The 27,740-nt window shown below is 29.2% G+C and overlaps 2 protein-coding genes across 2 annotated transcripts; both read left to right on the top strand.

Moving 5' to 3' along the window:
- The first annotated feature begins 13,522 nt into the window (after positions 1–13,522).
- Positions 13,523–14,317, top strand: LOC119667538 (proteasome subunit alpha type-5-like). The gene has a single exon (XM_038076841.1). It carries the CDS (start codon positions 13,523–13,525, stop codon positions 14,315–14,317), a length of 795 nt encoding a protein of 264 aa, XP_037932769.1.
- An 11,748-nt stretch (positions 14,318–26,065) lies between these two features.
- Positions 26,066–27,244, top strand: LOC119667864. The gene is made up of 2 exons (XM_038077203.1): positions 26,066–26,597; positions 26,997–27,244. The coding sequence occupies exons 1-2, from the start codon at positions 26,131–26,133 to the stop codon at positions 27,178–27,180; spliced, it is 651 nt and encodes a 216-aa protein (XP_037933131.1). The 5' UTR covers positions 26,066–26,130; the 3' UTR covers positions 27,181–27,244.
- The last annotated feature ends 496 nt before the right edge of the window (positions 27,245–27,740 follow it).

Raw genomic sequence — 27,740 nt, 5'->3', positions numbered from 1 at the left:
ACGTAAACATCGAATGACTTAAAGTATTTCGGTTTGATCGATATATTTCACTTAGGGGTATTATTATTTTGCAAAGGAACTTCAACATGGAAACGAATTTCTTACCTGGCCGCCTCATTTTTGTATGTTGCTGTTGTTTACCTTATACCTTATGTGTCGCCATTTTCGTCGCCATATTGATTTCGATAATCACTCTAGTCCCATAAGACGCGCGGTGCACCTCAATGTAATGCCAAACCAATGTAGGACTGAGCACCGTTGAAGACAGAAATGCGTTGCAAACTAAGCAAAATAAAATTTGAAAATCGAAATTTGAATTTGTAAGGAAAAACAGCGTAAGTAAATAAATTTATCAAAGCGAATATTAATTTCGATTTCAATTGAAATTTGAAATAAAATTTAAAATTCAAACGAATATAAAAATTGTTCAAATTAAAAATATACTTATATAGTATGAACGCATATATATATATATATACGAGTATAAATATATAAATATACATTTGAAAAAATATACTTATGTACTATTGAATATCAGGCAAAAGGAAGGAAAGGCCAGTGAAAATGTTAGCAATTTAGAAATAAGTTACAAAAAATCATTTGCACTTTAGGCTTTCATTTTGATTATCATTTCTCTGTCTTTCTTATATACATATTTTCTTTTCAAATACTTGTATTTTTTCACTAAATCTTTTTCAATTCTCAAAAAGAGGAAATTGCTTAAATTGAATTCAGTCATTTCCGTCGCTTGTGCCAAGTGTTTTTTTCAAGTGTCGACAATTGAAGTGAATTTAGCACGGCCCTCGATTATGAATGACTGAGCAATACTTATGCTGGTGGTACTGCATGCTGGTGTGGCGTCTACTGTTTCAAGTGCATTTTAATGGATTTTCTCGCAGGCTGGGTACATACCATGGAATTGGAATATAAGGCATACAAGAAGAATTAGAGCATCGCACATACAAATATGTTGAATTTGAAATATACCAAAGCAGATAATGGATATGTAAATTTAAAATAGGATTTTAAAGTGCTTAAGGAAAGAGGAATATAATAAATTTAAATCTATTTTAAGAATAAAAATAATAAAATTAATTAAAATTTGTAAAAAGCAGTAATATAAAATTGCCATTAAAATCATTATTATATGAAATTTGGTATACAAATGCTCGTATAAACTTATTTATTTAAAAAATTTATATTAAGAATTCATTAATTCATAAATATTGTGACAATGAAGTGCAATGCAGATATAAAATTAAACGAAAAATTGCGTTTGAAGTAATTTTTTACAAAGAGGTTTTCCGAACAGTAATGAACTACAACAACAAAAATTTTATTTTATTTTTTTTTTATATTATTTTAATTAATTGAATTTTTGACTGATCATACAGTTGTTTCGATTATTGCCAAATACCTATCATCAGTGGTCTTAGAAATAATTCTTATCCTTAATTATTTGCACATAATTTTTTACGACTGCAAATACCAGGAATCGAATTCGTGTCCTGCCAAATTTGAAGCTCAGAGTCAGCGTTTATTAACCAACTGGACAAAGCCGTACTTGATTTATATGTTCGCACATTTTTCTGGAGTTTTGTAACGTTGCTGTGAAAGTTTTATTAACAAATTCTGTATAATAATTCAGCTGTATAACAATTGAATTAATTAATATTTTTATTTTTTAATTGTTAAATTTCAATACTATTCTGTTTGTAGAAGCATAATTTATTGCATGATTTATATATTCTTTCTTATATATAGAACCTAATCTAGGAACGTAATACTGAGAAAGTCATGCTTATATTACTAAGCGAGTTGCACGAGTTGCTCTTTAACAAAAATATTAATATCAGAGAAGGTTAGGATCGTGTGTCATGTTATTTAACATAAAATTCTATATAGTGAAGACTTAAAATCACGGTGTTCAAAAACAAATGTATCGCTGTTAAACGTCCCTTTCTGAAATGAAGTTATGTGTTTGGCACAGCACCCGGTATGTATACCTAACTCCACGCCGTATAACAGCAAATGAATACCATCATTCTTCCCGCGTAAGTTTTGTTATTAACTTACGACCACGACACTGCCAACCTGAGCTGGTCAGAACAACCGATGTTGCGGGCACCTGACCACCATGGTACCAGATTTACAGGATTTACGGGTGTCGCAAGCAGGACACTCAATTACCAACATCCATAGTCCAAATGGTGTCAAAATAGCCCCAAATTTTAGTCGCTTTCTACGACATGCTTGCCTTAACTCGGGAATATTCTAAATCCTTGACCTGCAGGTGGATATAGTGAAAGAACTGTAACTGTTATTAATATAAAATAGAGTGAAAAATAATAATTCAAATACTTCAAATCCACTAAACCTGATAAAACTACTGAATCCATCCTTTATAATTATAATAATAACTTTTAAAATTTCCCAAATACAAATGGTCTGATGAAGTGATAAACAATAATCTAGTCAAGTTGAAAAGAGGGATTTTGAAAATACCTCGAGTTAAGAAAGAGTAAAAGTGCTTAAGTGCACAGACTCAAAACAGCTTCAACATAATACAAATGGTTTTTGGGCATGTAATTTTTAACACTGGACTTGTAAATAAAAAATATATGATTTTCTTAATTTGGGAGACTTTCGAAATTAACTTCATTTCATTTTCACGAAATTAAAGAACATAGTATTAATAGTACTATGCATTTCTTCACAATTTTATTTGAAAAACAAATAACTTTTGGAAAAGATCAACTTTCTAATTTATTTCAACTAAATTTCAACAAATTTAAAATCTCATTTTTAACTGCTAAAAGTAAACAAAAGTAATCTAGCTAATAAATTAGTTTTAAATTTAAACCAAATTGGTTGGTTTAAGGTTTAAGTGAGTTACATACTCGTATTTCTGAACTCAACTGTTGGTTGAAAAGAACATTAAATAGTAGTTTCAACCTACAAAAGGGAAAACTAAAAATATGTTCAGGAAATCTTCTGAGCAAACAACTTCATAAATCTTATAAAATTGGATTTACATTCTTGAATTTATTGTTTGTATTTGCTTAAGAATTTATCATGGTGCAGAATTTAATTCCCACAGCACACAAAACTCAAGCCAGCGCATATTAGTAAGTCTGCACACTCGGCAAATGATAACGTAAATAAAGGATTATCCTATCAGTGTTGATGATAAAAAAATATCTTTTTAACTTATGCTGACAACTTTTAATGGCACCACAAACTGCCTTGAAACATTGCAAAACTTTCTAGATTGTTTGCAAAAGTATTGTTCTTTGCTAATCAATAAAATTATTTCTGCCTACATGTGTTGTTTACAGAAATCCTTAAAGCACATCCTTCTTTCTATGCCAGCGTAATTTAATTTATTTATGACATACGAGCGATACATACTATCTACTATCTACGTACTCGTACATTTGTCTGTGTATCTACTGTGCCACAAAAATATCTTATGTATTTTTAAATTGAAATACTTTGGTAAGTATTTTTAGCAAACTAAATGAGCGTTAAATCGATAAAATTTTGTTTATGTATGAGTGTGTTTTTATATCAACACACATAGGTGCCAGTGGATCAAAAATGTTTTTAATTTCATAATTCCACAAAAACCGCTTTGACTTGCAAAAATATTGTGAAATTGTGAAACCTTTTTTCTCCTTTCAATACTCATATTTCAGCACGTTTTAGTACGTCTGAAATATTTTAATAACCTACAAATTTTGTTAAATTTCTGTTATAACAATTTTTTAGTTGAGTAAACTTTTTTGTTACTTAATTTCGATGCCAAGCACGTATCGTCAATCATGCCACTTTACCGCTTTCACATGTGTGCAGGATATACAGCTAGACAAACTTTTCAAAAGGATGTAAGGTTGTAAGAATGAAGGTTGATGTATCTTCTAGAACTAATTGTAGCAATCCTTTTGGCTTGAGAAGTTCGTGCTTCGTGCTTCGTTCTTTTTTTTTGTTGCTCTTATGTATCTATAACGTACGCAATATGCTTCTTATTTTTCATGAATAGATGCTTATAGATTCGGTCGTGCGCGTTATGAGTGTAGGTTTTCGTTGAGCCACTAAAAGTGTACGTAACGTATCCTTGGATGATGATATAAATTAGAAAATAATATCTTAATTTTTTTTTCTTCTTAAAGCAATAATAATAAACCGCTTAGATGTCGAGTTGGAAAAACAGTAATTGCTTTATAATTAAACACCTTTTTTAAAACATTACAGCGAAGCAGGACAAAGTGTACAGTGCAAATGCAATGTAATTGAATTTTAATATAGAAAACCAATGTCATTAAGTTTCAATCAGAAATCACTGCATGTAATTCAATATTGTGCACGCATTAAATAAAATGAGCTTCATATTTCTTTAATGAGAACTGGTAGTTATATTTCAAGCTTAAAAAAATTATTAAAAAATTAATGATTTATACTATGTTCAGACAGCCAAATTTCCTTAAATTCGTATAAATAAAATTAAGTTAATTTCGAAATTCTTCATACTGCCTCAAATTAAGGAAAGCATATGTTTTTTATTTACAAATCGAATGTTAAGAATTACATGCTCCAAACATCATTTGTATCTAGGAAATCTTAAAAGTTAATAATAATAACAATAAAGGATGGCATTTAGTTTTATTAGCTTTAGTGGATTTCAGGTACGTGAATTATTATTTTTCACTCTTTCTCTGTATTCAAATTTAAAAATATTCACTACTTTCAAAATATTTTCCAATTTTATTGAAATCAACTGCCATTGGTGTTTATAAAAAAAATGTCCTTTTTCGTTATCTCAACTTTATCTTTTGTTTAAAATTTATCTTACACATAGTTGCATTTGATATATCTTTAAATATCAGCCTTCGTTTCAACGAAATTAAGATCATTTTTCTTAATTTCGTTCTTACATCAAAACTGAAGGTTAATTTCATGAAATTAAGATTTTTGCGAAATTAAGATGTGTCTGAACATAGTATTACCAATGTCATTTTGTATTAAAAACTATGTTATAATGCTTGATAAATTATTTTTCAAATAAAACGCTTTAAGAAATTGTTACCTTATCAAGCTTTTGGATAAACTTACCTTTTTGGCATCACTACTTATAGCTAAGTTTTTAATTTTACTCAAGTAAAGCACGTGAGTAAATTGATAGAAATTGTATTGACAATGTGTTGAACGATATTAACGTTAATGTCATTTATATTAATAATCAGAAGTGATTTAATACTTTGTAAGTAATTTTCTTTTAATTTTTTAGATGTGTATTTTACTACAGCGTTGGCTTTTTAAATACATGGTATGAGGGTCCTGGTTGAGAAGTATTTCATTTTATGCTATGTGCTTTTACATTTATTTCTCAGAAATCTATGATAATATAATTTAATAAGTATGATGTGATAGTTGTAATTAGTTACAATGTGCATCTCAATTGTTTATTGCTCTTCTTATGTGTGAACAGTTTTACTTAAAGTGCCTGCGAGTAATGCCCATGAACTATTTAATATTTTTAATAGAGAGGTATTTTGAACAGTAGTAAGTGCAGTAAGTAAGTACGAATAAAAAGAATATTAAAATTAAATGAATACTGTACTGTGATACTTTTTACTATAATACTCTGAGAAGACTTTCCAAACTTCCTTCGTACATTAGGACGAATGAAATCCTCAGGGACCTCAAGATTGATTCCATCAAAAAATACATAAAGGATAAAGCCCTGAAATTATTTGCGAAATCTGACAGACTTACTAACACCGCGTTATCAAATCTCAGAATGGTTACAGGGTCCTCGGGGAGATGTGCAACTCTGAGGTCAATTATTGCTTAGTCTAATGAAGTGATAAACAAAAATCCAGTCAAGGCGCAAAGAGGGGTTTTGTAGAAACCTCGCAGTTATTAGAGAGTAAAACTGCATGTGCACTGACTCAACTCAACTAGTCTCAACTATACTATAATGAAAACTAAATTAACAATTAAAAACAACTTTAATTAATTAATTAATTATTCTATAGCTGGATTAATTAATTTCACAGCAAATTTATAAAACATTGACTCTGAGCTTCAAATTTTGCAGAGCACGACTTCAACGATTGGTACTTGCAGTCTCATAAAATTATTTTCGAATAATTAAATATATGTTAAGACAATAGTCGAAAAAGCTGGATTAATAAATGAATAATAAAATTAAATGGTTATAAGTTTGGTTAGGTTACTGGGATCGTTCGAAGACACACTTAGACCATGAGGTCCATTGTGACACCCTAAAGAATTTGACACCTGTCCCTATAACCATTTGGTACTGGCCACAAAGCCATTAACACGAGTTATGGAAATAGAATCTACCTCTCTAAGTAGGAGAGTCTATGTTTTGCGAAAGCAGAACACTGTAGCAGAAGGTGTATTGGTGATTCCTCTTCTCCATGCAATGTCTACAATCATTCTCCATGCAATGTCTACAATGTAAAGAGGACCTGATATTGAGCCTCACGGCATGTCCTCCCAACGGGCAGTGTCCCGTAATTATTCCCACTATCTTTGATATATTTGCTCGGGATAGGTTGATTAATTCCTCCGATCTTTACTGGAGTTTAATAAAACCCTATATTAAAACAGGCATTTTAATTAAGAAGCATGATTTTATTCGTTATAATTGACTTTAAAAACTAAACTTAATCTTTTAAGTTTAAGCAACCGTTAAGTTCTTATGTTCGACTTACAGTCCACATGATATCTACTAAAAAAGCATTTCTCGATAACAGCTCCTGATAAATGATTTATAGAATCGTATATGAGTATTACGATTTTTTCTTGGTGATGTTTGCTTTGTGTTAGTTTTTTTACTAGTATATTAAAGAGATAATAAATTAGGGTTTTTTTTTACATTGAATTCTAAAGAAATATAAAACGTATATATAAACGTATTTAGCTTTAATATGAAGATAGAGTAAGTTAAAGATAATTTTGCATTGACTTCTCCAGTAACATAATATTGTCCATTAATGTCTTGAGATAATAAGCTCTTAAAAGTTATTATATATCGATAAATATATTATAGTGGGCTATATAAACTATTATGATATAAACAAACAACATAAAATATACCGAATAATTAATTTTCCAAAATATTTCATTTATATATTTTTTTTATCGAATTCTATAAGGCCTTGTATAGATTTTCTACATGCCCATAATTAAAATAAATAAATTAGAAATTAGTTTAAAATTATTAAAGCACAAATTGTAATTAAAGTGATTGGCAGTAAACCTTACTTGTTAGTTGAATTTGTATTATTAATAATTATTAATAGTCTGGGAAATATTTGCAATGAAAATGAGTTATAATTTATTTATTCATTAGAGTAGTACTTGTTATAATAAGTATATCTCCTACTATTTCTTAACTTGGTTAATAATAATAAATATTTGATTCATTTTACAAACATTTTACTTTGTGTATGTAGAAATTCGTTAAAATTCATAGCAATAACCTAACACATTTATTAGTTATATTTCTGTTTTCCCCTATGTAGTTAAGGGGATTCATATTTCATTCCCTGTTTATGCAGTTAGTTTCTCTGTCAATAAGGCACTCAACTGTTGATGATAACGATGATTACTCAGATGGTATCTTTTATTCCCACATTTATTTATTTTGTTATGGATATTGTGCAGGCATGATGGCTCCATTGTATCAGACTGTTGTGTAAATATTCGCAAGAACACTTGCTGGTTTGGTATTTATTTATTGTAGTAAATAAATTTAATTTAGTAATTATTGCAAGTAAATGATTTCATTTTGACGGTGAAATTAATTTGTGATGAATTCAATTTTCTCTAATTAATATAAATGTTTAAATAGTAGAAATTTAGTATTTTAATATGATTTATTGAATTTTTTAAGTAATATTTTGAATATGTTTCACTTATGTATAACTGTTTGAATTTGTATAATGTATGATCAATATTATTTAGATTTCTAATTATTGTTAGTCTAATTAGTTTTTTTATACTGACAAAAGATTTTTTAAGAATAAATTTTGAGTTATATTGTGTTAATGTATTTTTTTTCATTTATTGCTGTCCTTCTCTCTTAGTGGAGCATATATACGATTATTAAATTTTATTAAAAGTTTAGAGGGTTTTTCGAATAGCAAAGAAAGATATAAAGGACAAACATAAAAATTTATTTTAATTTTTATTGAAATTTGGCTGACCATACAACGCTGTTTACTAAGTACTCTTCATCAGTGGTCTTAGGAATAATATAATTATAATTTGTATATAATTTGTTTGGACTGCAAGTGCCAGGCTTAGAACTCGTTCCTGTCAAATTAGAAGCGATGTCTAATCGAGTTTATTCACAAGTAGCCAAGGCTGCACAAACTTTCAATGCTCAAGTTCCATTTAAAACCCTCTAAATTTTAAATAAAGCTTCTTTGTCACTATACAAAGAAAGCGTAGCTTTTCAGCAACACCATTACTTTATTATATTTTATTAAAAGTTTAAAACGTGAAATTGCCCAACAGCCGGTACTGCGATCAGAAGAGTCCTATTGTACCAATTTCACTATTGATTATACAAAGCCCCTTAAAGCTTTGTGAACAAAGTCCAGAACTAAATCTAGAAAAGACTTCTTAATCTTTTCTGGTGACAGAAATTCCGAATAAAATAAGTTTATGCATGGTAGTTTCCTTATCTGCGAGGTATAATCTGTATTCGGGACTAGCAGATAATTGTAGTTTATGGAGGTGATATTTCACACCAAAAATAAATTTGCGCTTTAGTAAGAGAAGTTAAGTAATATATAACACGCTGAAGTAAATTAGGTATTTATTTCATAATAGTAAATATTAAACACAAATGCTTTTAATTATATTGATGAATGTTTGTTAACGAATAAAGTACATAATCCCAGCATACTGCTTTTATCTATTTTTGTTGTGAATACGAGTACACTTGACTTTAATCATATGTTGAAGCCAGTAAACAATTTGGAATCAATTGATGTGATATAGAATCATGTTACTTATCAAATTCACAATAAGGTTGCAAATTACAGCATAAGGACAAAAGTCCTTCTTGGCTATACATGATAAATCATAACATTAACTTGTCGACGATAATAGATTAATTGTTTGTAGTATATATCTATTCTTTGCCACAGATAAAAAATACCAAAAATACCATTCAACAATCTCTTGACACAATAGAAAACTAAATGTATTGCATAATAAAAGCGCTTGTTGCTTTGTGTCACGACGCCGCTAAATAGGCTTCATTTTTGACAAATCACTGACCTAAGCAGACGATAAGAATATCAAGTGAAAGCACAGAAGAAAGAAGATAAATGCGAAATAAAATTTATGTGCAAGTCAGGTTAAAAGTCGTTTTATATATTTTTTTTTATTTTTTTTGCCTTTCTGGAGCACAACACATTTCATTTATAATTTATCCTTGTGAACGCCATTTTTGACCACATACTTGTCTTGTAATTGTTTGGCCAGTGCCATAAATTTTGGCAGGGCACAGCTGTTCATACTTATCTCAGTTTCCATCATCTTGGGTAGCTTAATTGTTGTTCGTAATAATGTGTAGGTTCGAAATGACTTTTGCTTTATTTCTCATTTCTGTTAAAGGACATTTGAGTGTAGTTCGTGCAACTGCTGTTACCTGCTTGCTTCCTCATTCAAATATGCAGTGCTCCCTACATTTATTACGTGATTTTATTGAAAAATACTTAATAACAATTTCATTTACATATACATCTCATTTAATTTTGTTTTATTTTTGCCTGAAAAAATAATTTATTTTATATTAGTAGAGGCAATATAAAGAATTTACCTTTATTTATTTGTTTTCTTCTTTTTTGTCCAATATTATGTGCTTCTTGAAGAAACACAGCAATTCTTGTATTTTAAGTCTGAAGTATCTAACGATGGTGCCATCGTTGAAATTAATGCAAAACGTACGCTCTGTGGTATTAATGAGCTGAAACTTTTTTATTCTTCCAAAATTAAACAAATATACTTTTTGTATTCTTGGTATTTCTTGTTTTCCGAAATAATTTTATTACTGGTCCTTTGGAAGTGATGGGTATTTAACAGTGTAAATCATAGCAGTGATTCAAATGCGGTGGAATAAGATATTTTAATTAAGTATTTAAGATGCTTTTGTATACAATTTATTTTTAAAAGCTTGAAATTTTTCATTTTAAAGTTGTAGAGTATTAGAACTTAATGTCTCAGCAGTTATTATAAAAATAAAGTAGAAATCAAAAAATAATTAAAACAGCCATACAATTTAAATGTTTAAATTAAGTGAAACTACATAATAAATTTATTATAAATTCTACCAAATATGCTAGTTTCTATTATCTCTAATAGTCATTTCCATCATAACTGCCGTTAATACTAGGTATTGACAGCCAAATTTGCTTCATTTCGTAAAAATGAAATTAAGTTAATTTCGAAAGTGTTCATACTGCCCCAAATTAAGGAAATAATATGTTTTTTGTTTATAAATCGAATGTTAAAAATTACATGCTCCAAACATCATTTGTATCTGGCAAATTCTAACTTCCCAATTTTATTAAAGTCAATTGTTATTGAAATTTATTTAAAAACAATGTCACTTTTTTGTTATCTCAACTTTATCTTTTGTTTAAAATTTATCTTACACATAGTTGCATTTGAAATGCCCTTAAATTTTGCGAAATTAAGGTGTGTCTGAACAAAGTATTAACTACAACTTATATTAAAAATATATGGTTTCGCCCGTACGAATCGTGGAGTAAAATTCCCAGACTTGACTTTCTCCGTCTTACATTCCCAGATTAGGTTCTATACATAAGAAAGAATAATATAAGAGCATGCAACAATGTCTCTACAAACAGAATAGAACTGAAATTTAACTATTAGAAGAAATATAATTAATTAATTCAATTTTTCTACAGCTGTTTTATGACTTCGTTGTAATATAACTCAGCAAGTGAATTTGTTAATGTACAGCTAATTAATAAAACTCCAAGTTCAAACATATAAGTCAAGTACGACTTTGGGTCAGTTGACTAATGAGTACTGACTCTATGTGTCAAATTTAGCAGGGCACGAGTTCAACACTTGAAACTTGCAGTCTTCAAAAATTATTTACGAATAATTAAACATAAAAAAAAAAATTTTTAAGACCACTGATGATGGGTATTTGGCAAATTAATAAAACTTGAAGTTCGATCATATTAGTCAAGTACGGTTTTGGGTCAGTTAGCTAATGAACACTGACTCTAAGCTTCAAATTTCGTAGGGCATGAGTTCAACCCTTGGAACTTGTAGTCTCAAAAAATTATGTACAAAGAATTAAACATAAAAAATAATTCTAAAACTACTGATGATATGTAATTGGCAATACTCAAAACAGCTGTATGGACAGCTAAAAATTCAGTTAATTAAAAATAAATAAAAATTTTGTTGTTGCAATTCACTACTCTTCAAAACCTCTATATATTTACATATTGAAATTCATTATTGTTTAAAATAATTTTCTAGGTATTAATTAATATACAATATTATATTTGTTTCGAAAAGAAGATATTACCTACAATGTATAGATTTAGTATTCTTTAATTGTTTGCATTTATTGTTAAAATAATCGTATTTTAACATAATTTATAAAAGCAGAATTCAAAAAAGATAGTAACGAACAGTGACGACGCGTGCCCTATCTGGAAGGGTGTGCGGCCCTTCTTTAATGTTGTTTTTACATGTACCAATTATATTAAAATATATGAGATATTTTATTAATAATAACTATATTAAATAAGGCAATAATATAGTCGCAATATTATATTAACAATTTATTAACAAAAGAACATATTAAACAAATTAAATTAATAATTTATATATAAATTTAATATTATATCAATATGGAAGAAACAAATCTTTTCATATACTTTTAACATCAAACCAACTTTTTTCAAACAAAAGAGTTTTAACTCAGAACCATACATGTTTATCCAGTGATCAAACAAAATCAAACCCACTTGCAACGTACAAATGTGCGCACGAGTACTCCGCACAGTAAGAACAGAAATTCGTGGGTGGTACTGTTAAAAGGGGAGAGACGAAATGTGATAGAAATGTATGCTGAGATGAGCTGCAAACTTCAGCCGCTCACGCAACCACTTTGGCAAATCATCATGTTGGATTCGTATGCATGCAGTTGATATTCGAATACAACAAAAATTTACTCTCATACAATTCCCACTATATAAATCTCTATCTCTGATATTACGAATGGGAGCACACGCACATTATTTTGTTCATATGCAACGTATGAATGTGCTGCCAACTTCTTTGCACACAAAGGGGAGAGACGAAATAAAATAGAAATGTTCTGTGATTTGAGCTGCAAATATATGAGCACAACTAACAAGTATAGCAGCTAACAGAAGCAAATTGATTGAGTTTTCATAGACAATTATATTTAATTGTTTTTGCTAAAACTTTAAAAAAATATATATAGAAATGTAATAAATAATAATAATTCTTGATGTGAAGATACTTAATAAATTTATATTTCAATGTTATTTGACATTTTGGAAATTATGTTAGGGTGTTCACCGCACACCTCCGCACCTTAGAGCAATCGTCACTGGTAACGAAAGAAAATCCAATTAGCAAAACATACTAAAAACAAAATGAACAAATAAGAAAACCTCAAAACAAGCAAACATAAAAGTGTCAAGGAACACTCTTAAAGGAATTTATTAAAGGATACATTAACAGAGCCCGAAACAATTAGAAAATATAAATGTAGGCTTGTGCACACATCTCACTTCCCTTACTTAACTGGATAAGTACTTAACATAACCCACACTTACCACTGCAAATAAGGTTAACAGACAAGTAATATGTTAAAGGGTTATTCAACTAAAGGATAACGAATTTTAAAAATACATTTGTGTAAGTTTTATATGAAATTAAATATTAAAATTATATGAAATTAAATAACAAAATTTATTCTGATCATAAAAGGGTAGTATCGAGAATGATCAAAATGCATTTTTACAAAGTTGTATTATATCATTATCATAAGATACTGAGTACATAAGAAAATATTGTTTTAATTTTTTCTAATTAAGATCATTATTTGCCTTCTTATTCATTTGTAGTATAATTATTCTTTGTATAATTTGGAAATAATAACTTAGCATATATTATTTTTAAATAATACTAAATAATATCTTGTGGCTATTCAATATTATATCGTTGAGTGTTCACCGGCTATATTATAAAATTTTTTTGGTAGCTCAGATTTAGATGTTTGTTTTGGATATAATTATAAATATTAATCTGAGTATGGAATTTAAGTAAGCTTTAAAATAGTTTGTAAAAATGTCAGTTAGTTTGAAAATAAATTAAGTAAATTCTAACGTCTCTAAAAAATCTATCTAAAATCTATAATCTATCTAACGTTTTTAAAAATCCATCTTTATTAAAAATGGCAAAAAAGTCTAAATTAGGTGACGTCACTGAAATGATGAAACTGATTGACATAAATTTAATTAAGAATACAAACGTGCTCACTGAAGATAGCAGACTCCCACAGATTGATTACGCGCTGGAAGCTGTTTCCAAGTGTTCAAATGCATTGGGTTTATGCACAACAGAAGGTGTGATATTATGTGCTGAAAAAAATAAAAACCATTTATTGGTGATGTTAGAGAGGGCTCAAAAATTATTTCGCATTGATAGTCACATGGCAGTGGCCGTTAGTGGAATCTATGGTGATGAACGTCCGCTTATAAAATCAGCGCGTAAGTCATGCGCGGAGTTCAAGTTTGTAATGGAACAACCTTTACCGGTCAAGGCATGTGCGTATGAGGTATCAAAACTTGCTATGCAATTTGGTAGAAGTTGTCATGGTAGTTTTGTGAGGTCCCGTCCATATGCAGTTACACTAATATTCGGTGGTATGGAGAAAGGTGAACCAGCTTTATGGTTATTAAACCTAACTGGTGATCACTGTCGCTGTGAATTTGTTGCGATCGGCGCAGATGCTGAACTAATGCAGAAGGAATTGAAAGAACACTTCAAGAGTAACTTGAATTTAGAAGAAGGGATTCGTTTGGCACTTTCGATTATGAAGCTTGCAAAGAAAGATCAATTTATTAGCTGTAATATTGAACTAATGACTATTACACCAGAGCCCAAAATTCATTTTTATGACTATGAGCAAGTGGTTTCATTGTATTCAACGATTGAGGAACCTACAGAACGTACTGATGATAATTAATTATTAAAAGTACAATTTTCCATTTAACAAAAAACTATAAATGTTAACTAAATAATATTAATAATAATTTTTCAAAAAAAAAAAAATATTTACACAAAATTCTTGGTAAGTATTTTATAAATGTCTTTTTATTCTTTTTAATAAGAATACTTGCGAATAAAAAATATTTTTGTTACCCTGTATACGTACCACAGGAAACCAAAAGGGAAGCAAGAGATTGTATAATAAAAATACGCCTGAGGAAATGTACAATGTTTACAAGAGGGACTTTATTAGTAAGTCCTTAAGGTCTTTCAAAGCACTAACACATTTTCTATATACAGTTCAGTAAACATAACTAAAGTCTACAGTGTACGTATATGTACAAATTAAAAAAAAAAAAATAAAATAAAAAAAAACTATAAATTCAAAAGTAAATACAAACAAATACACAAATTTACAAATTTACAAAAATTTGCCGAAGGACCGGCACAAAATGATATACTTGCAATGTCCAGAATGATGATAATGGCAGTTTCGCAAGGGCAAATCCAGTAGGTCGAATGTGGACAAAGATATGTACTTGTTACATTTATACGCCAATGCTCGTATAGAAGAATAATCGAAGTGTAAGTGAGAGCGTATACCAATATTGTGCAAATACTTTCACAAGGAAATTGTCATTAAAAGAAAATTCTGTTTTCAGTACATTTAGTGTTGTTGTTGGAGTTTTGATTGTTATTGGTTGGAGTCCTACTTGCACAACAACAGCATAAAGTTTAGAACAAGGAATATTTGTTAAGAAGGCAAATACGTTATTAAGTTGTTATCAAACTTGTTGTTTTTGCTTTGATTTGTTCTTATGTATTGTATATGACATTACTGTATTGTAGAACTGCTAACTACCGACTGGCATCTGTTGAGTGTACACTGCTACTGCTATAGCTCCTGCTCCCGTTGATCCTGTTGCTGTGGTTACATTGGTTGTTTTCGACTTTCAAATTTAAATTACGTTATTTATGCATATTTAAATAACATTTAAGTGTACACTTCACTTCACCTTACCATAACTAAAGCTAGTTTGATGTAGCTCACCCATAGATTGCCTTTTTTCTGGTTTAATCAACAGTTTAAATACTCGAGAAGGCATTGTTTTGATGATGATGTTTTTGTTTCGGTGTATGTGTTTCGTATTGAGATTACACACAGTTGAAGTTGAGTCCTTACAAATCTATTTAAGTATTTAAATTAGATTTGTCAAAGCGTTGCTTCTGTCATTGGAAAATTTTATTTACATTTTTAGTTGTTCCTTATTTCATTTGTATTCTTTTGACTTTGTTGATTTGCTCGAAATGTGTAAAGGACGACTCTTAATTGAGATAAATTTATTTAATTAGAAATTAGATAAGCTAAGATTTAAATGAAAATAAAATGAGTCACAAAGAAAGTAAAAAGTGTTCATTCATTAGAAGCACATAATGTTTAGTGTTGTTACATATATAAAGTAAAATTTTCAAAATAATACAATGAAATATAATTAATAAATTAATTAATAAAACAGGAAACAATTCTTGCTGAATCTGTTAAGAACAAGAGGAAGCAGTAGAATACGTTCTATGTGTTTGTCCAGCCATGGCAAGACGCAGACTTAACTATCTAGGCAGTGGAGTCTTAAGTCCCGAATACCTAGCTGAAATACGGCCCACAGTTGTGGCAAAATTCTTCAAAAGTTTAGAACTGGAATAGTTGGGCGAAAGGCTGCACAAAAGATCTTTCAGGTCGTAGTGCATACACAGTCCATCCAAAATAATAATAAATAATTATTTAAATCAGCAATATAGAGTGTATAAAAATAATTGTATTTCACATGACATAAAATCTATATCAGATGCACATATTATTTAATATACTTTAATCTTATAAATATTTTTTTATTAAATAATTACGTCAATCATACGCCATGTTGCACTTACATATACCATATACCAATTCCGACTCTTTTTTTGAAATAAATTGTATATTTAAGTCAACATTGATAATTTGTAATTTTATTATTTTAATATTTTAATTAATATTTTTCGTAAAATTACACATATAGACATTCCATTTTTGGAATAATATAATTTTTTAATTACAAAAGGATTCCTGTAAAATAAAAATAAATAAATACAGATGCAAATTTTTTGATTCAAAGAGCTAAATTAAATGCGTAAAAATGGTAGATAATGAGAATGGGTCATGCATATTAAATAAAATTTTGCATATTAAAGAATTATTTCAAATTTAATATCAGAAACAATACTTAATCTACATTTAACATGGAGTAGCTGCACAACTTATGTCCAAAGTCGATTACTTAAGGTGTATATATCAGTAAGCTTATATAGGATCATAACAAGTTTGACAGTCACACATACTTTAGTTAGTTTTAAAATGCAATGCTAATATATTGACCCATTTGTAGTTTAAATTATAGATGAATGTAGATGAAATGATAATCTAATTACTAGTACCTTAGTTATTTAAGTGTATTTACCGCAATATTCCCAATACATTTATCATTTTGGTAGTTAGTTTTCAGTCTTCTATATATAGACTACATATATGTCATAAAATATATTATATATATGTTGTATGTATGTTAAAGTATATGTTTAAAGTTGTATGAAATCAATAGAACGTTGATTTAATGTCTAGGAGCAGAATTCAAGTTGATTTCTGAGTTTAACCTCTTTTGACACTGATATTAACAAGTATACTACTAATAGAGCATTAATTTTCGCTCCGTCCACCTATAGTTATAGCATGATAACCAGTTAAAGTTAAACTGTTGGATTGGAAGTCAAATGTTTCAAACCGTTAATGACACAAATGTATGAGGTAAATTCATTTAATTAAAGGCTGAATTCTTATGTGTCTTTAAATTGTGCACTTAAAGCTTTAAGGTATAAATGAGTATTTTAAAAATTTTCATGGATACAGAAGTCACTGACATCTATACATCTATCTATATATAAGACTTTCCCATAATATATAGTTAATATTCGTAATATTTGTTTAAAGTATATATATATGCAACTATTTACGTTTACGTTTAATATCTTCGTTTACATTTATGGCTCAAATAAAACTTATTCAAATTTTCTGGGTAATTCTCTCTTTTTGATATTAATATTTTATCTCTTCGATGGCAGTGTAAACTGTAAAAAATACAGTTTCTTAGAGCTTTACTTGCCTCTGTTCTTTAGTTTGAATTATATTCAACATATAATTTCTGTGATAATGTACTAACTCTAGCTACATTTGCCATTTTCTCAGAAGTCTGTTCAATGTGTATTTCATTTTCTTGATAATTTAATACTCTTAGATTCATTATTTTTTTTTAAACTCATCTTATATTTCATCTTTGTGATGATTAATTATTTTTAGTTAGACGTGGTGTTTTCTTAGAATTGTGCTCAACGTTTCAATGTTTGATCACTAGTTTCATTTGTTTCATTTCATTTCAGAACTGTGTTTAACTTTTAATATTGTTGATAATGTACAATTTGAACCCACATTGCTCTTTCCAAGGAATTGTGTACGTTATTCCAAAAAATTATTAGGTAAATTCGCAACTGTAGTCATTCATTACTTGGAAACCGTCAGATTTGAGTTTGCCCTTAGAAATTTTGGCAACTAGACACTCATTTTCAACTAAAAACGATGTAGTCCTTTAAAGAAAATTCTTCTTTTATTTAAAGAACTACTTCCTTGATATGGTTATGGAAAATTTGTGGATGCATAAAAGTACATGAAAAAAATTGCTTCAATCATCTCTTTGTTTCGGTTTTTGCTCTTAAAAATTATTTAGTATAACTTAAAGATCTTAAGTCATTATTATAAATTCCTGCTATCACATAGCTTGCATCTTAAAGTAGTGCATATTCTGCACTGAAGATTTGGCGACTCTGGGGAGTTTGTTTTGTTATATTGCTTTATCATCCCAGTAGGTCACCTTAACTATGTTGAACATCGATGTCACAAGTTATAAATTCCTTAATATGAAAACACTTGTAACTTGTGAGATATTTTTTAGTTGTTTGTAATTGAAGTAAACGAAGAAATAACTTTACTCGATAATAATTAGTTATTTGATGAAATCAATTATACAAATAAGAAACAGATGAAAAATCTGATGAAATTCTATTAGAAACTTTAATAATTAGTTTCGAAACATTCTCGAACAATTATGATTGCATTGATTAACTATGAAAACTTGCATTAAATATGCCAATACAATTATTGCGATCTGCTGTGTCACTATTAAGAAAGAGTTCGGTTAAGGATTACAAGCAAAAGATTTCTTAGTCTTTAAGTACTCGTAGTTTCAATAAATACTAGATATTTATTGAATAAATTCAAATAAAGTATAAATTTTCTTTTTAAGCTAAGTATTTGTCGAATTATCTTTAAGAATACCTCAGTGAAATTTTACGGTACATTTGACGTATTTATCAATATCGAAAATACGAATATATATTGATACTTAAGAACAAATTTACACAGATAAGAGTATCAAATAAGTGGAAAGGCATAGGCAAGAAGTCAAATTCAAGCGAAAATTGTAGATAAATATAAAATTTTCTGTTTTGCCATCAGTCAATTGGAAAAAGGTTTGAAAATTGAGATGATTCCATTTTTATTTTATTTTTTATAATTCTAAGAAAAAAAAAACATTTTTTTTATTTGATACTTTTGATTTCTTTATTGTTGAATTTATTGTTATTGTTACTGTTATTGTATTGAAAGAGAAAGTTCTTAGGGTAAATTTTTTGAAGATTTTTATTTTCTTTCTGACTTCGCATAAGTTCAGTGTATGTAGGAATATACGACTATACAATATGAAGTTGTACGATTTTTTACTTATAATCTTGATTTCTTCGGAATAATAAAAATATATACATAAAACATAAATTTGCGCTTAAAGAAATCAAAAACACTCTTTGATATAAGAATAACATTATAGAGGAAAAAAGTAAAATATTTTCCTTAGACGCCTACTTTGTCAGCGATTAATTTCCAATACATTTCTAAGAAGCAAAATTTAAGTACGTAATTTGTTATTGAAATCCGTAGCACGTAGCACATTAGAGTCCCCGTGGAGGCATAATATCGTCACCAAACAATTATATTAGTACCACCCAGAGCGAAATCCATTTTTGTATTGCAACAAATCGCGTAAATGAAATAATATAACGACAAAGGGAAAAGCAATAAAAAATAAAACAGTACAAAAATAAAATACTAATGAATCGCAACAAAAAAAAAAAATCAATGTCAGCAATTTTATCTCAAATGGAGACATCACAACACAAAAATACTTAACTTTAAATATTTTTATTTATATATAGGAGTATCTCAACTAAGGCAATACTTTCTAGTTTTATATGTAGATTTCAGAAAATTTCACAAAACAAAATATTTTTCTGGTAGAACAAAGGCTACAATTTTTTACTGATTGTATTGAACTCTTACCTTTCCTTTACTATAATAAATATGTATATATAATATATATATATTGAAAATAAACTGAACGATATGATTAAAAGAATTTAAGCTGATGTTATGTTGAGGAATTAATCTATATAAATTTTAATCAAATAATATATATATATACTAGCTGACCCGGCGAACGTTGTTTCCCCTTGCAATTAATTTTCCTGGCGTTCGTTGCGTTGCTCTTGACTTTTATTTGCACGTGTAATTGTATCCTGGTTTCTTACATCTTCATTGTTTTCTGCCGATCTATTTAACCGACGGTTCTGGAGTAATTATGAATTCCGAGTCCGTCGACCAATATTTCTCCTCGTCCACGAAGATGTGGCATTGTTTTTTGTACGATATTTATATCTTTTTATATATATAATTCTTCTTTTTTGTGTGTTGAATTTTTGAATTCGCTGGATTTACCAGGAGTACCACCACATAACTTAAGATTAAAAATTGGCTCACCTATAATTATGCTGCGGAATTTAAATGCACTTAAGCTATGCAACGTCAGTTTTACAATTCATTTTAGAGATTTTAAAGTTTTTAAACAAATCAAAGTAAGCATGAATAAATTTTAAATTTTTAATATAAATGTATATGGATACCAAAAAATAAAAAATTGATTAAAAAGACATTATCCAGTGGGCCACATTGTGAATCTAAACCTTCCTTGAATACACAAAAAATTTCATCAAAATCGGTTCAGCCGTTTAGGAGGAGTTCACTGTCAACACACGTACAGAAGAATTATATATATAAGATATATTTATATATATATTCCTATATATATTATGTATAAAATATTTCTGTTTAAAATAGAGTAATTCCTCAACATAACACCAGTTTAAGTTTATTTAATCATAAATTCAAAATATTTTCCGTTAAGTTTAATTTAATGCTTTTAAAAATAATGTGATATAGTTATTATAAATATTAGTTTGAAAAATTGAATTATTGAAGAAAATATTGCTTAGCTTTAACGACATTATTATTTTCCCATTCGCTTTTTGTTATTTTTTTTGAGGATATAGTTTTATCATCTGTTTTTATACAACTACTGGTGCTGGTATTCTTATTTGTTATTATAACACATATATATTTTCAATTTCACTTTATTTTATTGTTATCGGTATTAGAGGATAAAATAAAAAATATTTACTAAAAAAGTTAAACAAAAAATAAAATATTTATATAGCATTTTATGACAACATCCATTAACGCGACCATTTATTGAAAATGAAAGCATCTTCTAATACATTCCAATACAGAACAGAGCTCAATGGTGTGAACGCAGCCGAAGTTAGTTTCTGTTGTTGGAATTAATGATTCCAGTACAAACTCTTTCCTAGGTTTCATTACCCTCAGCATATCACAAAATTACTTTCACTTCTAAGTCGTATTTTTGTAACTTAAATGATTGGGTACGATGAATGCTCATGCCACATATCCTATCGGATATCTCCATGCCAGATAATTATTTGCCTATAATTATTAGTACGTTGCGACCTAAAAGATTTATTGTGTTCTTTAGTTTGATTAGAGTGTTTCTCCAAGTCCGATTTCTTTAATGAAAGACAATATAGAGCATATCTTTCCTAGACTTAAATCCCCATGTTCCATAAAATAACCTCCTAGGTGTTTGTTCAGCTGGTGCATCAGTATCGGGCATATGGTATGCGGTTTATCACTCTTTTCTACAGTATCTGCAGTCTGAGCTGGATTGTATTTCTAACTTTGTTAGTTGATAATTCATTCTACAGTGATCGGTTAGTATTCCCGTAATAATTGTATCTCTAATAAGCTATATATTTCTAATGCTGCTTAGAACTGTTTAAATTTTATTTTAAACTAAAATAGTTTTTCTTGAATATTTGAATTCATTTTAGTATTTCTAGTGAATGCAGAATTGTTTTGTTATTGGTTTATCTCTAGTTATATATTATAATGTAGCACGTGAAATAAAAATGTAATGAAATGAAAGACTTCGTTTTGGAAGACTAAACTTTTAAACAGTGTGCGTATCTTCATACCAGTAGATACGAATATTTTAGTTTTTTGGTAATCAGTCATGTACACTTCATTAGCAGTTTTCTTACTATCTAATAGCAATATCTAATGATAATAAATTTGAGTCAACAACCAAATTTTAATCCAAAAAAATTTGCATTAGAAAATAATAAAGATAAATTATGCACTTCACGTTTAAGTAAGTTTCAAAATAAATAATTTAAAATGATATTTATTGCCTTCGGTTCGAAAGGAAAAGTTTGCCAACTCATTTATTTTATCATTTCTCGAAACGGCGCATTATCAGCAGTAATTTTAATTACTTTTTGCATTATTACGTGGAAATTTATTTGACTCTCGACGAAAGCAAATGGAAATGGAAATGGCAGCCAGGCAAATACGCGATTCAATTCGATTTGATTTGAGTTATTTGCTGTACCGGTGCGAGAGGAAACTTTTCAACAGAAGTGTCTGCAAATAATACAAATGAAATGTTATATCCGTTTCCTGCGTTCACTATTTCGGTAATGTTCGAATTGTAATGAATTTAAATCAAAGCTGTGCTCCTCTATGGCATGCACTGAAGATCAGGAATACCAAAAGTGTTTTGTTATATTGTGGTGACGTGTTTTGGTGTTGCGGTGTTCATCTGAGTCAATACTATGTAGCACACGCCACAATATACTTAATGTAGCCCAGTTACTCTATATATACATACTTAATTGTTAGCAATGAATGAAGCTATTTTTGCTGCTGCTTTTACTCGTCCTGGTGCTGTTCCTGCTGTTCCAAGTAATACCTTTTTATTCGCCTTTGTTCTGGTAATCTGGCACCTGCCACGGTTGCTTTCATTTATTAAGATAAAATTAATTGAATTCAATTAAAACCTTTTTTGTGCCAGCAAATTTCATTTTCGTCTTCTTTTTTTGCACCTTTTGTAATAAGTCTGCCGTGCGCCTTAAATTACAATTTAATAATATAAAATAAAGAAAATATTTTGGTAGCTAAATGAAAGTTGATTGTGAGAGGTAACTTTTCATAAACGCTGGCCCTTGAAACTAATATGATTATCAGAGTAAAATTTTTAAAAAAATATCTTAGATGAAAATAAAAAAATGCAACTAATATGAAAATAATTTAGATAATTTTTTTATATATTGCACAAAGTATTTATGCATACAAAATAAATAAACAAATTAACTATTAACGATTTTAAAATAAATTTTAAATTTTATATTAAAATCCCTAACATTATTGACTAAAGTAATACGAATAAATATTATAAGAGTTTTCAAATATTTTATTCAGTCTGCTTATCAACAATTTAAAAAAAATTTCTTAATAATTAATTTATATTTAATAGTTAATAGTCAATAGCAGAGACTATAAATACATATTTCATATACAAACAAAATCCTACCGTTTACAAGACGACATTGTTGTCGTCCTTTGACAAGTAAGTCAAAAGGTTTCTGCTACTTTTCAAAAGGTTTCTGCTAACATTTTGCAGCCTATTAACTATACCCTTGCCAGCAGTTCCATTGGTCACACTCTCGGTATTATTTGCCACATCTTCAGTTCAATTGGTCTCTTACTTTTTGATTTTACAAATTGTTATATAAATTACTGCCGCATACCTTAACCCATTTTTCTGTCCACAAGTCTCTTTAATCCATTGACTATACCAACTGGGCCGTTGTTTGCATTCTCCAAATGCTTTCTAACTTATTAATCACACCTTTTAGTACATTAATCTACTCTACCAGTTGATTGAACGAGTCCACAGAATTATTTTTAATCCTTATAGTTTATGGTCGCTCTCTAGCCGATTGAGCATTTAGTTAATCCATTGCTTCATAAGCGACAGTTCAAAGCCAATGCCCACGTCTGCCATTATTACCACGTATCCTAATAGCTATGATTTTTAGTTTAGAGACCAAGCCATTTAGCCTATTGATTATGTCCTTTAATATATTGGCCACATCAATGGAAGCATTGGCCATACCCTCAAGTCCATTTGCCATGTTATCCAACTCATTGCCTTCATCCTGCGGCTCATCGAACACAATCTTTGCATTATTGGTGACACCCTCTTCTTTAATGATCATACGAAATGTTAACCGTGCCCAAATTTTATTCGATCAACTTAACAGCAACAACATATAGAAAGAGTGAGATGATATGGAGAGAGATAGAGACAGATATAGAGTAAGATAGAGAGAGATATAGAGTAAGATAAGATAGAGAAAGAGAGAGAGAAAGAGAGAGCGAAAAAGAGGGGGAACGAGGGAAATATAGAGAGAGAGAGAGAGAGAGAGAGGGAGAGAGAGAGAGAGAGAGGGAGAGAGAGAGAGAGAGAGGGAGAGAGAGAGAGGAGAGAGAGAGAGAGGTAGAGAGAGAGAGGTAGGGAGAGAGAGAGAGAGAGAAACAAAAGAATTCACATTACACTGACAGATTGCATTAGTCTGAATTCAACCTAAAACCTAAGGTAACTAGTTCAAAAGTTGACACTACGCTGCCGACAGATATTCAGTCTGATTAAGTCAGTTAAGGTATTCAGTCTGGTAAAGGGAACACTTAACCTCGTTATTCCTACCTCGAATACAAGTGATTGAAATGATCTTAATCTTCATCAACACTACATTAGATTAGTAACAATAATAACAATAGTAGGAAGATGAACTAAAATTACAATTATGACTTTAAATTTGTCAATACTAATTTTAAATTTTTTAAAAACGAAAAATAATACTTATATCTAACATCAATGCCCTAGAGTATTAAGAAGCTTTAAGTATTTGCTATTTAGTTCCTTTCATTAACTATCATTTTCTTCTGTTTGCTTTCATTTGCTTCCGCAGCAAATGCTTCTGAAGTTCTTCCTGTAAGAGCCCGAAAAAATCTCTTTAAGAACAAAAGAAATATTCCTTCAACTTCTGTGACCATTTTGGTAAACCGAACTTTGTGTATTTACCATAAGACAATTAGTATGTCATTATGTCATTGTGTCATTAAAAAACAATTAACTCCTTAAGGCTCTTTTTCTTTTTTAGGAACTACACTAAAATGTGTGAAATCTATTTAAATATTAAAGTTCAACTTTAATGGCCAACTGAGTTAATTAAGTGAAAAGTAAAGTAAATTAGTGCAATTCCTCATGCAGAGGAGCTGCAACTTGACGCCATTAAATATTTAAATGACACAAATGTTAATTTGGAGTGAAAAGTGGCTAACAAATGAAAAGTGACAAGTGGCAACGCCCGTAATTAGTGTCACTTCTTGTGCCTGACGTTCCTTTCGAAAGTGACTGAAGGAAAAAAAGCAGGACTCTGAAATTAAAAAACTTTATTCTTAGACGTTCGAAATATTTCAGAAGATTTAAGTTTGAATAAATAAAACTTGTTGATGGCATTTAAATTGTGAGAACAATTAACTATCTTTGAGGGAAAAATTAGATAACAATTAGAGCTTATTAAATAATAACTTGCTCGACAGAAGCAGTTAAGATAATTGTAATAATTTTATTTATAATTATTATTCTTATTTGATCTATTATTTATGCAAATATGAATCAAATAATTTTAGCAAATATTTATTTAAATTTGCATACTATTTTAGATATATATATGAGGTATAGATATAAAATTTTGAATTTATACATGTATATATTTTAGTCCTACCAATAATATATATATATATATATACCAATTTATTCTATTCATCTCAATATTAAGTAAAAAATATTTAATTTGTATTTTTGCAGTTTCCGAATAAATAATAGAAGTATTTTAGAAAAGATTTTTAGAATTTTAAGAAATTTTATTTCATATTTTTCGTACTGTTTTTAGAATATATACGATACATATTATATAATATATAGTATATATTATATATATGCATATATCTTCGCGTCCTGCCATTATATATTATTCCGAATTATATTACAATTATCTCAATTATATGAAAATCAATTTACTTAGTATTTCCTATTTTGCAAATATATATATATGTACATATTTTTCTATATATTATATATAATATTATTATATAATGCAATATATACATATATATTTATATATTTCACTCATGCAAATTATATATATTCCGATTTATTCAATTTATCTCAATATTATAATGAAAATAATTTTCACTTTTATTTGTATTTTTGCAGTTTCGAATAAAAACTTGTTAAACATTTAAAAGTTTTAAACAAAACAACACCAAAAACCGCATTGAAATTGTTTCAAATCGATAAGATAAAAACAAAAACTACTCAGCAAGGCTAAATCAACAAAATGCGTCGTTCATCGTTCACACCAGTTTTTAATTTAAGCACACAGGAACCACTGATTGTGGTGGAAGAGACTAATGCATCCGAAGATGGCGACAATGTGGAGGGTGCAGTTGGTGGAGCTGAAAATACCACAACAAAACGTTCAAACAGCGATGAATCAGAACCAGATTCGCCAGTTAATCCGTATTTGTTATGCCCATTTCCGGACATGCAACAGCGTCGCAAGCATTCGCTGCCCTCATTACAAATTACCGAAGGTATAACCGCAAGTCAAGTACGACGTCTATCAGAAGCTGGTGGAGAAAATGGTGGCTTAAGTCCCAAAGAAGTTGAGTTTTTGGCCACACTCTCACAAAAAGTAAATCCAGCTGCAGGCGGTAGGAGGCATTCAGTAGTTACAATCTCAGCTGTGCCACCAACGCTGTTTGGCAGAAATCGTCGTGATTCCTTGTCCGGCATAAACTTTAGGTAAGTGATTACTGGTTCATATATAGTTTATTTTATATAACTATGTGGGTGTTTAATTATGCTACAAATAGTAAGAGATGGATAAAAAAGGAAAATATTGCTGGGATTTTAATAATAAATTCAGAGAAAAACCATTTGAAAAAAGAACGGAATTTTTCTGAAATTGCGCTATTAATAAATTATAGAATTTGCAGTATTTGCACAACTTGCGCTCATTGAACTGTAAAATATTTACACATTTTAGAATTTTATTTACAAATTTCTTTTCATGAATTCGTTTTCATTTTTGTTGGGCAACATATTGAAACAATATAGAATTAATCCTGTTAGTTTGTGATGTTTGACTGTTTCTGAGTTTCGATTAAAAACACACTTTTATATTTTATTTGATACTTTCAGTGGCAGCCGTCGTGGTAGTGGCTTTCAGGGTCCACCACTCACCGACCATCGAGGCAGTATTCACAATTTGCAACTGGACATTATGGATGGCATTGTGCAGGCACGTAAAACACGTTCCGGCAGCGGAGTGTGGACAGCACCAGTGCTGAAAGAGGCCGATAGCAATGTACCAGTGCAGACATAAATTTTTTATTATAGCTTACTCTGCTCCTTTCACCATATAAACAACCACAAATGTTGACAGTTTTTGTGGATTTACACAATAATTTTCAATTTTTTTCGGATATTTATTTTTCTTGGTTTAGTTGTTGTTTTTATATGTGAAACTTAATATATTTTAAAACTATTGTTTGTTTGCGTAAATTAAAATGTACCGTTAAAACACAGGAAGATAAACAAGCGTAACAGCCGCGACAACAATAACAAAAACAGCAGCTGCAAAAGCACTGAAAGCGGGCGTTCCATCAGATACTTTATCAAAGATACATTTAACACTACAAAACGTGCCAAAAGCCACAATGAAATTTTATATAAGTTTGTAAGGTTTTTTGTTATATTGAATTTTTGACAGAGTCATGAGAGTTTTTTTTTTATAAATGAAAGGAGAAATTATTTCCTTTAAAAAATTTTGAAGCGTTCGTTTTGCACTTCGACGATTTTATTTACAAGGAACGTTTTAAGCACAAGAAAGCACACTTATTAAGGTAAGTAGAATAAGAAAATTTTAAGAAAAATACTTTATTT

This window comes from Teleopsis dalmanni, chromosome 1, assembly GCF_002237135.1.
Source record: "Teleopsis dalmanni isolate 2A chromosome 1, ASM223713v2, whole genome shotgun sequence".
Classification (NCBI taxonomy): Eukaryota; Metazoa; Arthropoda; class Insecta; order Diptera; family Diopsidae; genus Teleopsis; species Teleopsis dalmanni.
This window is presented reverse-complemented; position numbering and strand designations above follow the sequence as displayed.